This window comes from Lutjanus erythropterus, chromosome 18 (genome assembly GCF_056507025.1).
Source record: "Lutjanus erythropterus isolate fLutEry1 chromosome 18, fLutEry1.hap2, whole genome shotgun sequence".
In the NCBI taxonomy this organism is placed as follows: domain Eukaryota; kingdom Metazoa; phylum Chordata; class Actinopteri; order Lutjaniformes; family Lutjanidae; genus Lutjanus; species Lutjanus erythropterus.
In genome coordinates this window covers 5,877,476-5,890,259 of record NC_139334.1, presented here as the reverse complement: position 1 = coordinate 5,890,259, position 12,784 = coordinate 5,877,476, and the positions used below count along the sequence as shown (strand labels likewise).

The window sequence follows — 12,784 nt, the reverse complement described above, 5'->3', positions numbered from 1 at the left end:
GCCGGTCAGGTTCGGGGCGGAAGCGGGGATCTCCTGGTGAAAGCGAAGAGGGAAAGTTACAGGGGGAATCCCCGCTGCTGACGTTTATCCGCTCACATGACCTCTAGTGGCTCAATATTTTTCTTAAAGGCACATTTTAAAAATGTCCTCCTGTTTCTGAAGCCTTTAAAAATGAACGGGCTGGATGTTTTAAATCCTTCAGGGATGTATTAAAGTCCACCTCCAGTCATGTATTTAAAAATATAAAACACACTGTAAGAAGTAACTAATTGTTTTTCTCTCCTTTTTAAGTTCAAGTTCAATAAGTTCAAATACCTTGTTAAAGCGGCTTACATGTCGGTCTACACCTTGTCTTCATTTCATATTTAAGATTTATGAATGTCCTAATAGTTTGTTGTTTTGCTTTGCTTTTTGTTCCCAGGTTACTTTATGCAGCTTGGCAGTGCATACTTTTCATGCACTGTCACTCAGCACAGTGACCAGACGACGTACACCATCATATCAGACGTGCCTCTGAAGTCTGCCGCCAAAGCATGTCACTGTGACTACACATGGGCCAACGCGAGCGTAAGTTACACAAGCCAGAATAGTTTAGCTATTATTATTATTACTGGTAGTAGTAGTAGTAGTAGTAGTAGTAGTAGTGGTAGTAGTATTGCTACATTAATGGCTCCATTCCATTCACTTGTTCCACTAAATAAGGCCAGTAGGTCAATATGCACAGTAGCAGGTCCTTGGCACAGGCGCACCTGAATGGAATGCAGCCATTACCGGTGTTATGCTTCAACTGTGTTATAGCATGCCACACAGTCTGCAGGGAAAAGGCAGATTAACCGTAAAAATATGACCAAATATTACTCACGTCCTCACAAAGACATTGAACCACATGCAAGAGTCACTCATACAGACAGATTTGTTCTTAAGTGTTTTGTATGACTGATTTAGGAGAACTTGTCACCAATTTTCTCTCCTCCCGTTGCAGTCAGTCTCATTACAGTACACGCCCCAGGTGGCGTCGACAGCACTCATTTTTCCTGTTTCTTGGCTGTAGCAGGTCCCTGAATTCCACTGCCGATGTTGTTAGAATTATAGATTTCTTTAATGGATCTCTGAAAGCAGGACGTCAGTCTTTGAATTGTTAAGTTCCTCTTTGTACTCTTTTATGCCATTTTCATGAATGAACACTTCCTGACATATTGGACAGAAAGTGTAGCCTTATGTTATTCTGGGGTGTTAATTTTGCCAGTTTACAAGTCTCATACATGTGCAGTCAAGTATACACAAGTTGATTATTTACACATTTGAGGGTTTTTGGTTTGATTTTTGTGATGAACTGATTTTTCTTCTCTCTCTCTCTCTGTTGACGTTAGGAATATATGATGGCCCATAACAATGAGAAAGCCCCTGAGCTGGTGCTGACAAACAACATCAGCACGCTCACCACCTCAAGGTGCATTGACAAGGTCATCTATACACGGATCTGTGACTCAGAGGTATTTTAACCGTTTAATCTGAAAAAACATTACTGCACACTGCTCACACTCATGCCCTTTTTATGCAAAAATGTAAGAGTTGCAAAACCAACACAGTGATATTAATACAGTGATGTATTATTTGAGGTAAACCGTTTTAGTTGTGAGCTTAGGAGATTGAAGCGTTTGGTGTGATTTTCGTTAGGAATCAGATAATGGATAACGGATAAGCTATCATAACTTTGATATCAGAGATACTAAAAACACATAAGTAAAGATATTAATTTGTAAATGCCGTCTTGCTGCCGGTGTCCAGACAATAATAATCTCACTGTTTGTCTTTTTTTTTAATTTATTTTGCTCAATAGGGGGAACATTACACAGTTAACTGTTCCAGTGAGTATCATCCATCTACTGTGAACATTTTGTCCTGAGATTTATCTTGTGTCTTTGATGATAATTCTGATGTTTTCCTTCTCAATCAAATGTGTTCTGATGTAAGAATGTCTTCTTTTTACAGTCAGCTGCGGTGGAAGTGCTCTGAGAGACAATGACAAAGACAAAGGTAGGGATTAGGGTTAATATCTTTCCTGAAAAACATTTTCTATTGTAGGAACAAAGCACACTACCCTGGGAATTGTGGGAACCGCAATTGTTTATGAGGTATCAATTTGGCTACTGTCTCTAACACATTGGTCATATTTCAGGCAACAATACAACAGTTTTACCTCATTATTTGAAAATTTCGTAACGTTTAATACGAATGTCCAACACTGTAACATTTCTATATATGACAGACAAGGAGGAAAAAATAAAAGGTCCTCCTTAATCTACATATGATGTGAGCTATGTCCCAGAAAAGATATTGACAGTTATCTAAAGAGATAAAAATCAGATATAAGATATGATTTGAAGTGAGCAGAAAGACCAGCAGTGTGCTTTGTTCAGTCTGTGTTGTGCAATCTAAGCACGAGACATTGTTGTAAGATTACATCATGTGTTTAAACTTCCTGTTTGACGTGTAGTGTGTGAAATCACAATTACAGCACCTCAGACCGCCTTAAAACAGTGTCCATTCATGAAATACACAACAAGTAGTTATCATTTAAGAGGCTGAATTGGCTCTTTCGTAACACAAAGAACATCTTGTCATGACTGTATCACCAGTTATGGTAAAACAGGGAGGAGTAACCTCACCCACACCCCACAGAGAGAAGATGTGGATGATGGTGTCGAGATCAAACTTGTGACAGTATTATGAAACCCCAAGCATAAATCTTTGGATTTATTCATTTCTATATTTAACTACGTCCATTTTGCCTCCCAAAGATTATGCTTATGCTTATGTTCTGTTTTATAAATTTCCTTTTCATTTGTAGCAGCTAAAATAAAATTCATATTTTTTCATTCATTTCAGTGAACAGTTGGGACTTCTGAGGTGAAATAAAATGGTGTCTTTTTCGGAGATTAACTGTCAAACTGTCATTTCTCCTGACAGTTTTTAACCTCCACCCGATTGCTTCTATTGCGATCGTGGTGGTGGTGGTGGTGGTGATTGTGGGGCTCCTTGGATTCCTGTGCCACAAATTCAGGAACAGAGTTCCCAGGTATGTTTTAACTACGTCCACATATAAAATGACATGCATTGTCCTCATCTGGTAATTTAAATAATGTTCTGTCATCATTGGTGTGATATGCAGCTCTGGCCAACGCGAAACCAGTTACCACGTTGTATAGGTGGACGTTGACCCAAAAGCATCTGACGTGAAGATGGAGAGGTTCGCCTCTCTTCCATCATGCCAACATGCTGCTGCTGTAAGAAAACGTTCCACAGAAACTCTTTTATTCTATTCTTCTTTTTTTTGTGAAATTATGAATGAGTTTAATCAAGACAATCATGTAAATTGTTGTGATTTGGAAATCTCTGCATGTTGGTGTCACTTCAGACTCGAGCTCAGGCATTTGTTGGTGTAGATAGGTGTGGAGGTGTGGCCATGTAGCTTGGCGTCATAAGCTTCTTTTACTTTTCCTGGCTGAATCCACCACAGTTGCCTCCAAACGCAAGTATGACTGAATATGGGAGATGCACAACAAGATTCCACCAGGCACGTCACGTTACAGCTGCACCACGTCCGCTAAACCTGATCGTAGCAATTCTACACAGTGCCTGTGATTCCACCGGCAGCGCCTGAGCGCATCCCAGAAGCGTCCCTCTGCTCGCCTCCGTGACAAATAATCTCTGAGCCTATTTGTGACGAATGCCACGGTCAGGAAGTCAGGCACAGGAAAAGCCTGCAGAATCCAGCCAATTTTCAAGATAAAAGACCCCATGCAGAGTTGTGATCATAAAGACAGACAGAAGAGAAACTAGTTAACTATGAAGCCTTCTTACCCATGGTAGAAACAAGGAAAGAGGATAACATGAACAACATCTGAGCATGTCAACATAATGGGGCAGGACAGAAGCTCCGCTGATGAAACGCTTCATGTGGAGGACAAATCAAACCCGTGGTGCAGACGTGTCGTGTCCAGTGGAATCAATCTGTTAATATGCCAAACTCTAACTTAAAAGAATTCTCCCTCCCTTTAGTCCGCGTATGGCCTTTTATCAGATTCATGTTAAGTGAGAACAATTTTAAGCCCATTTTCCAAATTAAGATTTTATTACCGAATGACAAAGCAGCATATAAGCTATTAAACGTATTTTAACAGACTCAGCCTTGATAAAAAATTGCACAGCCAGTAGTTGGCTATAATTTATTGGTGCACAGATGAGTAGTTCTTGAGGCTGTGGAAGCTGACAGACTCTTTGCTGCACCAGCGCGTGCACTTTGAGGACCAAGGCCTTGTAGCAGTGAAATGACCTCCCTAGGTCCCGTTAGTAACCCCATGTTTGTGTTAACTTGAATCAAAGCTGTGGAAGCTACGAGACTCGTAATGCAGCACCAGGGCGTGCCCTTTCAGTGTCCTGTAGCGTTACAGCAGCCCGTCTTAATGTTTATATCTGAAGCTTTAACATACCTCAGTCATTCTTGCACAGAGAAATACAGATGGTTTTAAATATAATGTTCTGCCACATGCAGATAATATATTAGAGTTAATATATTATTGAAATATATAAATATATATAAACATATTGTATAGAGTAATATATACTGTATATCTGTTTATACTGTTGGATAATACACTAAATATATTTAAAAAACATTAAATGATACCTGATAGTTACATGCAGGTATAAACATTCCTGTTATACTTTTGTGATTTTTTTATATTTTATACACTATATACATATCTATATATATATATATATATATACATACACACACACATACAGTAATTATAAATACACTACACGTTATAGAGATGTAGAGAAGATATAGGGTGCTGGATTGCATTGTGGTGGATATGTCCAGTCAATGTTTGTCTGAAAGTCTTAAATCATTATCGTGACTCCTTCTATTACCTCTGTCTGCCTTATGAACTTTGTATTTTAAATCATTCTACAAATCATGTTATGTTTTCTGAATCATCCCTCTGTTTCAGCCTTGATTTGCTGTCCTTATCAAAATGCATTAAAAAGGTGCTATCTGAAAGCCAGTGCTGTTTTTTTTTTTTTTTTTTTTTATTTATTACTGTAAGTTGTAATATTCACTGTAGGTTTGTGTAACTACAGGGTGTGTCTTAATATCTGGTGATTCGCCTCAGCCAGTGCCAGTGGGTGAGGGGAGGTGGGGTGAGAAGACTTGTGACAGGAAGTCAAGTGATGAGCTGCTAAAAACTCCACCACCTGCCACACAGGGAAGTTTAACTGCTTGTCTCGTCACAGCTCAACACTATAACCTGACACTAATAATTACACTGCCCTGCTTTCTCTGTTTGTTTTGACATTTAAAGATTAAAATCACGGCAGTGGCAGCTGTGAAAACAAACACAAGTGAAGAGTTTACTGATAAAGGGTGGAGAGCCTTTCTGGAACTGTACAAAACACCAGTTACTTTTATTTTACTGAATGTAAAACAAGTTTTAAGTATTTTGTGTAAACAGTTAACACACTACTACACCTCTGACTCACCGGGGTCACGATCTTTATGACATGCTCAGCTATGCAAAACATGGTGTGACGGATTCGGCCAATTAGAAACAGGACCAGAAATATCAGTAGTCACATCACAAAAACAAGATGCTGATGTCACAGGAAGGAGCCACAGCAGGTGCTGATTATGTAGGTGGCACCCACAACATCAGCATAACAATATAACTGCACATGTGATGACAAAGAGTTTCACCAAACTTTAGACTGCAGTGACTGTGATTCACTTGCTGTGTCATAAACCAGTGGTTTTCAAACTGGGGTTCAACAAGGGTCCTTAGGTGGGCTATAAAACAAAAGGCAGAATGAAATAGCTAAACTTTTATTACTTTTAAAAAAAAAATGCAACAAGGGAAGAAATAGGGTTGCCATTTTAATTGATTTAATTCATGGTAATCTTGGTTTGATCATTGCTGATGTTTTGCAGGTATGTTAACCATGTTAATATGAGTTTAGTGGTTTAGCGTGCTAACTATCATTATCATTTAATATAAATGGGGGTGTCATTAGCTTTGAAGGAATTTGGTCCCAAATCAAAGAAAAACTTTGACCTGGTGAAAAGTTAAGGGATCACCAAAGTGAATACGATTCATCCTAAGGCACCCATATATAAAAGATAAAGATACATTTTACAGTTTTTTTTTTATATGTTGTCTACAACTTAAAAAAAATAACAATAATATAAATGACAGTCAATCCACATAGTCCTACAGTATCTTTAGCAGGTATGAGTAACGTCAAACTAAACTGTTGGTGAAAACAAAATCTTCAACAACAATCCATCTTATAGTTGCTCAGATATTTTGCATTTGACCAAAGTGGTGGACCAAGTTTAAAAAAAAAACAGTCAGAATCTCAGCCTGGGTTTCTCCATTTGTCAAAGAGACAGCTGCCGCATGTTGTGCAGTGGTTGTTAAGACAAAACTGATGATTACCCACAACACTGGACTTTCTTAACTTAAAATGAATTTGCTCCTGGGATTCTGTGAGACCTTGTTTCTGTGACAGAAATGTGAGAAAGTGGATGAGCAGTCTCGCCCAGGGGAGCAATGCCAGTGGGACTTTCCACAATATCAGTGTTCAGTGATTGTATTTGAGAATCAAGCGCTCACCACCCTGGGCTATTTTTAAATATCTTGACAGGCCGGATTTATCTATATTGACCTTAGTTTTACATTTGCTGAAATGCCTGTAAAGCATACCTATCAATGTCATATTACAGGTCAAATCACTTTTACTTATTTAGAAAAGCTGCATAAACCTGTGCAGCAAGTTGTGTAATTGTGATCATTCTTGTGTGAGAATAAACATTGTCTTTAAACCTGCCAACTGTTTTGTTAGACTGGATCAAACAGGTCACAACTGGAAAATATCTGATGGTAGACAGGATGTGGGGAGGCTGTCGCTCTCTCCAGGAGGTGTGCTATTTATGACCATATTTAGCCTGCTTCATATGAGGACAGAAAATAAGACTGTGAATGTCGCAACTTCAGGTTTGTTTGGACATCCTGTTGTACAGTAGTTGCTGTTTGGGGAAAAAAAAAAAACCTGTCACGTGGAGTAGTTGCCAAGACAACTGAATTTCCTTTACCATAACACTGGGTTCAGATTTCAGGGAAATACAGTACATTTCCGAAGGTGGCCAAGAAGTCATGTGAGTTTTGGAGTTGTGTTTCTGTGAACATCTGTCAGTGTGTGTACGTGACATATGGAGCACCACCCAGTTTTGCAGCCTCTGGCGTAGGGCAATGCTTGTGCAATGTGGGAATTTCAGGTCGTAAAGAAAAACAAAGCATTTGATCAAGTCAGCACGGTAACACATATCTAGACTCTCGTCTTACCTTTGACCCATATTCGTGTCCCATGACCATGTTTCAAAAGAAGCCTCATCTGAAACTGTCTCTGCCTCTCAAACCACCAGAGAAACCATTATGATCGTACCCATCTCTTCTCTTTGTCGGGGTAACTGTAGGTCATGTGAGGGACTGAACATGCTGTGACACTCATGAGATGTACAGTTGCAGTTTGACTTCAGATCAGGTGATCTCTCACCCACAATCCTGCAGGAGCGGAAGCAGAATTGTCAAAGTAGTGGTTTTACTTCAAAGATATTAAAGTATCTTTAACCCTCTATGGTACACATTATGATGCCAGTGAGGGAAAAAATGTTTGGAGTGTTTTTATGTCTCAAAATAGACTAAATAAACATAATCTGAAGAAATTTTATATTTATTTTTATTTTTGGAAGTTTTTGGGGTTCGTTGCCTGTAGGCAACATTGTACCATAATGGTGCATAAGTGAAAAAGAACGTTCCTTTTCCAATTTAAACATTGTTTATTTCATAAACATATGCAAAACTATTCAATAACATTAAAAAGTCACAATTCATTTTAAATTTTAAATTAAAAAGAATTATGAAAAGAATTTAAATATATATGTATGTATGTATGTATGTATGGTCATATGTATGTATGTATGTATGTATGGTCATATGTATGTATGTATGGTCATATGTATGTATGCATGCTCATATGTATGTATGTATGTATGTATGTATGTATGTATGTATGGTCATATGTATGTATGTATGTATGTATGGTCACATGTATGTATATATGCATGGTCATATGTATGTATGTATGTATGCATGCATGTATGCTCATATGTATGTATGTATGTATGTATGCATGGTCATATGTATGACCATATGTATGTATGTATGTGTGTATGTATGTATGGTTATATGAATGTATGCATGGTCATATGTATGTATGGTCATATGTATGTATGTATGTATGGTCATAAGTATGTATGTATGTATGTATGTATGTATGTATGTATGTATGTATGTATGGTCATATGTATGTATGTATGTATGTATGTATGTATGTACGTATGGTCATATATATGTATGTTTGTATGCATGGTCATATGTTTGGCCATATGTATGAATGTATGCTCATATGTATGTATGTATGGTCATATGTATGTATGTATGCATGGTCATATGTATGTATGCATGGTCATATGTATGTATGTATGTATGTATGTATGGTCATATGTATGTATGTATATATGCTCATATGTATGTATGCTCATATGTATGTACGTATTTATGTATGGTCACATGCATGTATGTATGCATGGTCATATGTATGTATGTATGTATGCATGTATGCTCATATGTATGTATGTATGTATGTATGTATGCATGGTCATATGTATGACTGTATGTATGTATGTATGTGTGTATGTATGTATGGTCATATGAATGTATGCATGGTCATATGTATGTATGGTCATAAGTATGTATGTATGTATGTATGTACGTATGTATGTATGTAAGTATGTATGTATGGTCATATGTATGCATGTATGGTCATAAGTATGTATGTATGTATGTATGTATGTATGTATGGTCATATGTATGTATGTATGCATGTATGGTCATATGTATGTATGCATGGTCATATGTATGTATGTATGTATGTATGTATGTATGTATGTATGGTCATATGTATGCATGTATGGTCATAAGTATGTATGTACATATGTATGTATGTATGTATGCGTGTATGGTCATATGTATGTATGGATGTATGTATGTATGCTCATATGTATGTATGTGTATGTATGTATGTACGGTCATATGTATGTATGTATGTATGTATGTATGTATGTATGTATGTATGTATGTATGGTCATATCCCTCTATGGTACACATTATGATGCTAGTGAGGGAAATGTGTTTTTATGTCTCAAAATAGACTAAATAAACATAATCTGATGAAATTTTATTTTTATTTTTATTTTTGGAAGTTTTTGGGGTTCGTTGCCTGTAGGCAACATTGTACCATAATGGTGCATAAGTGAAAAAGAACATTCCTTTTCCAGTTTGAACATTGTTTATTTCATAAACATATGCAAAAATATTCAATAACATCAAGAAGTCACAATTCATTTTAAATTTTAAATTAAAAAGAATTATGAAAAGAATGTAAATATATATGTATGTATGTATGTATGTATGTATGTATGTATGTATGTATGTATGGTCATATATATGTATGTATGTATGTATGTATGTATGTATGTATGGTCATATGTATGTATGTATGTATGTATGGTCATATGTATGTATGTATGGTCATATGTATGTATGCATGGTCATATGTATGTATGTATGCTCATATGTATGTATGCTCGTATGTATGTATGTATGTATGTATGTATGTATGTATGTATGGTCATATGTATGTATGTATGTATATATGCTCATATGTATGTATGCTCATATGTATGTATGTATGGTCACATGTATGTATATATGCATGGTCATATGTATGTATGTATGTATGTATGTATGCATGTATGCTCATATGTATGTATGTATGTATGTATGCATGGTCATATGTATGACCATATGTATGTATGTATGTATGTATGTATGTGTGTATGTATGTATGGTTATATGAATGTATGCATGGTCATATGTATGTATGGTCATATGTATGTATGTATGTATGTATGTATGTATGTATGGTCATAAGTATGTATGTATGTATGTATATATGTATGGTCATATGTATGTATGTATGCATGGTCATATGTATGTATGGTCATATGTATGTATGTATGTATGTATGTATGTATGTATGGTCATATGTATGTATGTTTGTATGCATGGTCATATGTTTGGCCATATGTATGAATGTATGCTCATATGTATGTATGCTCATATGTATGTACGTATGTATGTATGTATGTATGTATGCTCATATGTATGTATGCATGGTCATATGTATGTATGTATTCTCATATGTATGTATGTGTGTATGTATGGTCATATGTATGTATGTATGTATATATGCTCATATGTATGTATGTATGTATGTATGGTCACATGTATGTATATATGCATGGTCATATGTATGTATGTATGTATGTATGCATGTATGCTCATATGTATGTATGTATGTATGTATGTATGTATGCATGGTCATATGTATGACCATATGTATGTACGTATGTTTGTATGTATGTATGGTTATATGAATGTATGCATGCTCATATGTATGTATGGTCATATGTATGTATGTATGTATGTATGGTCATAAGTATGTATGTATGTATGTATATATGTATGGTCATATGTATGTATGTATGCATGGTCATATGTATGTATGGTCATATATATGTATGTATGTATGTATGTATGTATGTATGTATGTATGGTCATATGTATGTATGTTTGTATGCATGGTCATATGTTTGGCCATATGTATGAATGTATGCTCATATGTATGTATGCTCATATGTATGTATGTATGTATGTATGTATGTATGCTCATATGTATGTATGCATGGTCATATGTATGTATGTATTCTCATATGTATGTATGTATGTATGTATGGTCATATGAATGTATGTATATATGCTCATATGTATGTATGCTCATATGTATGTATGTATGTATGTATGGTCACATGTATGTATGTATGCATGGTCATATGTATGTATGTATGTATGTATGTATGTATGTATGTATGTATTTATGCATGGTCATATGTATGACCATATGTATGTATGTATGGGTGTATGTATGTACGGTCATATGAATGTATGCATGGTCACATGTATGTATGGTCATATGTATGTATGTATGTATGTATGTATGTATGTATGTATGTACGTATGTATGTATGTATGTATGTATGTATGTATGTATGTATGTATGGTCATATGTATGCATGTATGGTCATAAGTATGTATGTATGTATGTATGTATGGTCATATGTATGTATGTATGTATGTATGGTCATATCCCTCTATGGTACACATTATGATGCCAGTGGGGGAAATGTGTTTTTATGTCTCAAAATAGACTAAATAAACATAATCTGAAGAAATTTTATTTTTATTTTTATTTTTGGAAGTTTTTGGGGTTCGTTGCCTGCAGGCAACATTGTACCATAATGGTGCATAAGTGAAAAAGAACATTCCTTTTCCAGTTTCAACATTGTTTATTTCATAAACATATGCAAAAATATTCAATAACATCAGGAAGTCACAATTCATTTTAAATTTTAAATTAAAAAGAATTATAAAAAGAATGTAAATATATATGTATATATGTATGTATGTATGTATGTATGTATGTATGTATGTATGGTCATATATATGTATGTATGTATGTATTTATGGTCATATGTATGTATGTATGTATGTATGTATGTATGTTCATATGTATGTATGTATGGTCATATGTATGTATGTATGGTCATATGTATGTATGCATGGTCATATGTATGTATGTATGCTCATATGTATGTATGCTCGTATGTATGTATGTATGTATGTATGTATGTATGTATGTATGCATGGTCATATGTATGACCATATGTATGTATGTATGTATGTATGTATGTATGTATGTATGTTCATATGTATGTATGTATGGTCATATGTATGTATGCATGGTCATATGTATGTATGTATGCTCATATGCATGTATGCTCATATGTATGTATGTATGTATGTATGTATGTATGTATGCATGGTCATATGTATGACCATATGTATGTATGTATGTGTGTATGTATGTATGGTCATATGAATGTAGGCATGGTCATATGTATGTATGTATGCTCATATGTATGTATGTATTTATGTATGTATGTATGTATGTATGGTCATATGTATGTATGCATGGTCATATGTATGTATGTATGCTCATATGTATGTATGCTCGTATGTATGTATGTATGGTCATATGTATGTATGTATGTATATATGCTCATATGTATGTATGCTCATATGTATGTATGTATGTATGTATGGTCACATGTATGTATATATGCATGGTCATATGTATGTATGTATGTATGTATGTATGCATGTATGCTCATATGTATGTATGTATGTATGTATGCATGGTCATATGTATGACCATATGTATGTACGTATGTGTGTATGTATGTATGGTTATATGAATGTATGCATGGTCATATGTATGTATGGTCATATGTATGTATGCATGTATGTATGGTCATAAGTATGTATGTATGTATGTATATATGAATGGTCATATGTATGTATGTATGCATGGCCATATGTATGTATGGTCATATGTATGTATGTCTGTATGTATGTATGTATGTATGTATGTATGGTAATATGTATGTATGTTTGTATGCATGGTCATATGTTTGGCCATA

The 12,784-nt window shown here is 35.3% G+C and overlaps 1 protein-coding gene across 3 annotated transcripts; it reads left to right on the top strand.

Moving 5' to 3' along the window:
• Window positions 1-388: 388 nt before the first annotated feature.
• On the top strand, window positions 389-7,646 carry LOC146310503 (uncharacterized). 3 transcript variants are annotated; one of them, XR_014772327.1, is made up of 7 exons: window positions 389-567; window positions 1,371-1,493; window positions 1,841-1,868; window positions 1,993-2,037; window positions 2,971-3,079; window positions 3,173-3,287; window positions 7,538-7,646. XR_014772327.1 is itself a non-coding variant. In XM_084743152.1 (6 exons), the coding sequence occupies exons 1-6, from the start codon at window positions 430-432 to the stop codon at window positions 3,207-3,209; spliced, it is 480 nt and encodes a 159-aa protein (XP_084599278.1). In that variant the 5' UTR covers window positions 390-429; the 3' UTR covers window positions 3,210-3,459. The 3 variants fall into 3 exon arrangements, 2 of the variants coding, with proteins under 2 accessions (XP_084599277.1, XP_084599278.1); XM_084743152.1 differs by lacking the exon at window positions 7,538-7,646 and having other exon boundaries at window positions 390-567; window positions 3,173-3,459; XM_084743151.1 differs by lacking the exon at window positions 7,538-7,646 and having other exon boundaries at window positions 2,971-3,459.
• The last annotated feature ends 5,138 nt before the right edge of the window (window positions 7,647-12,784 follow it).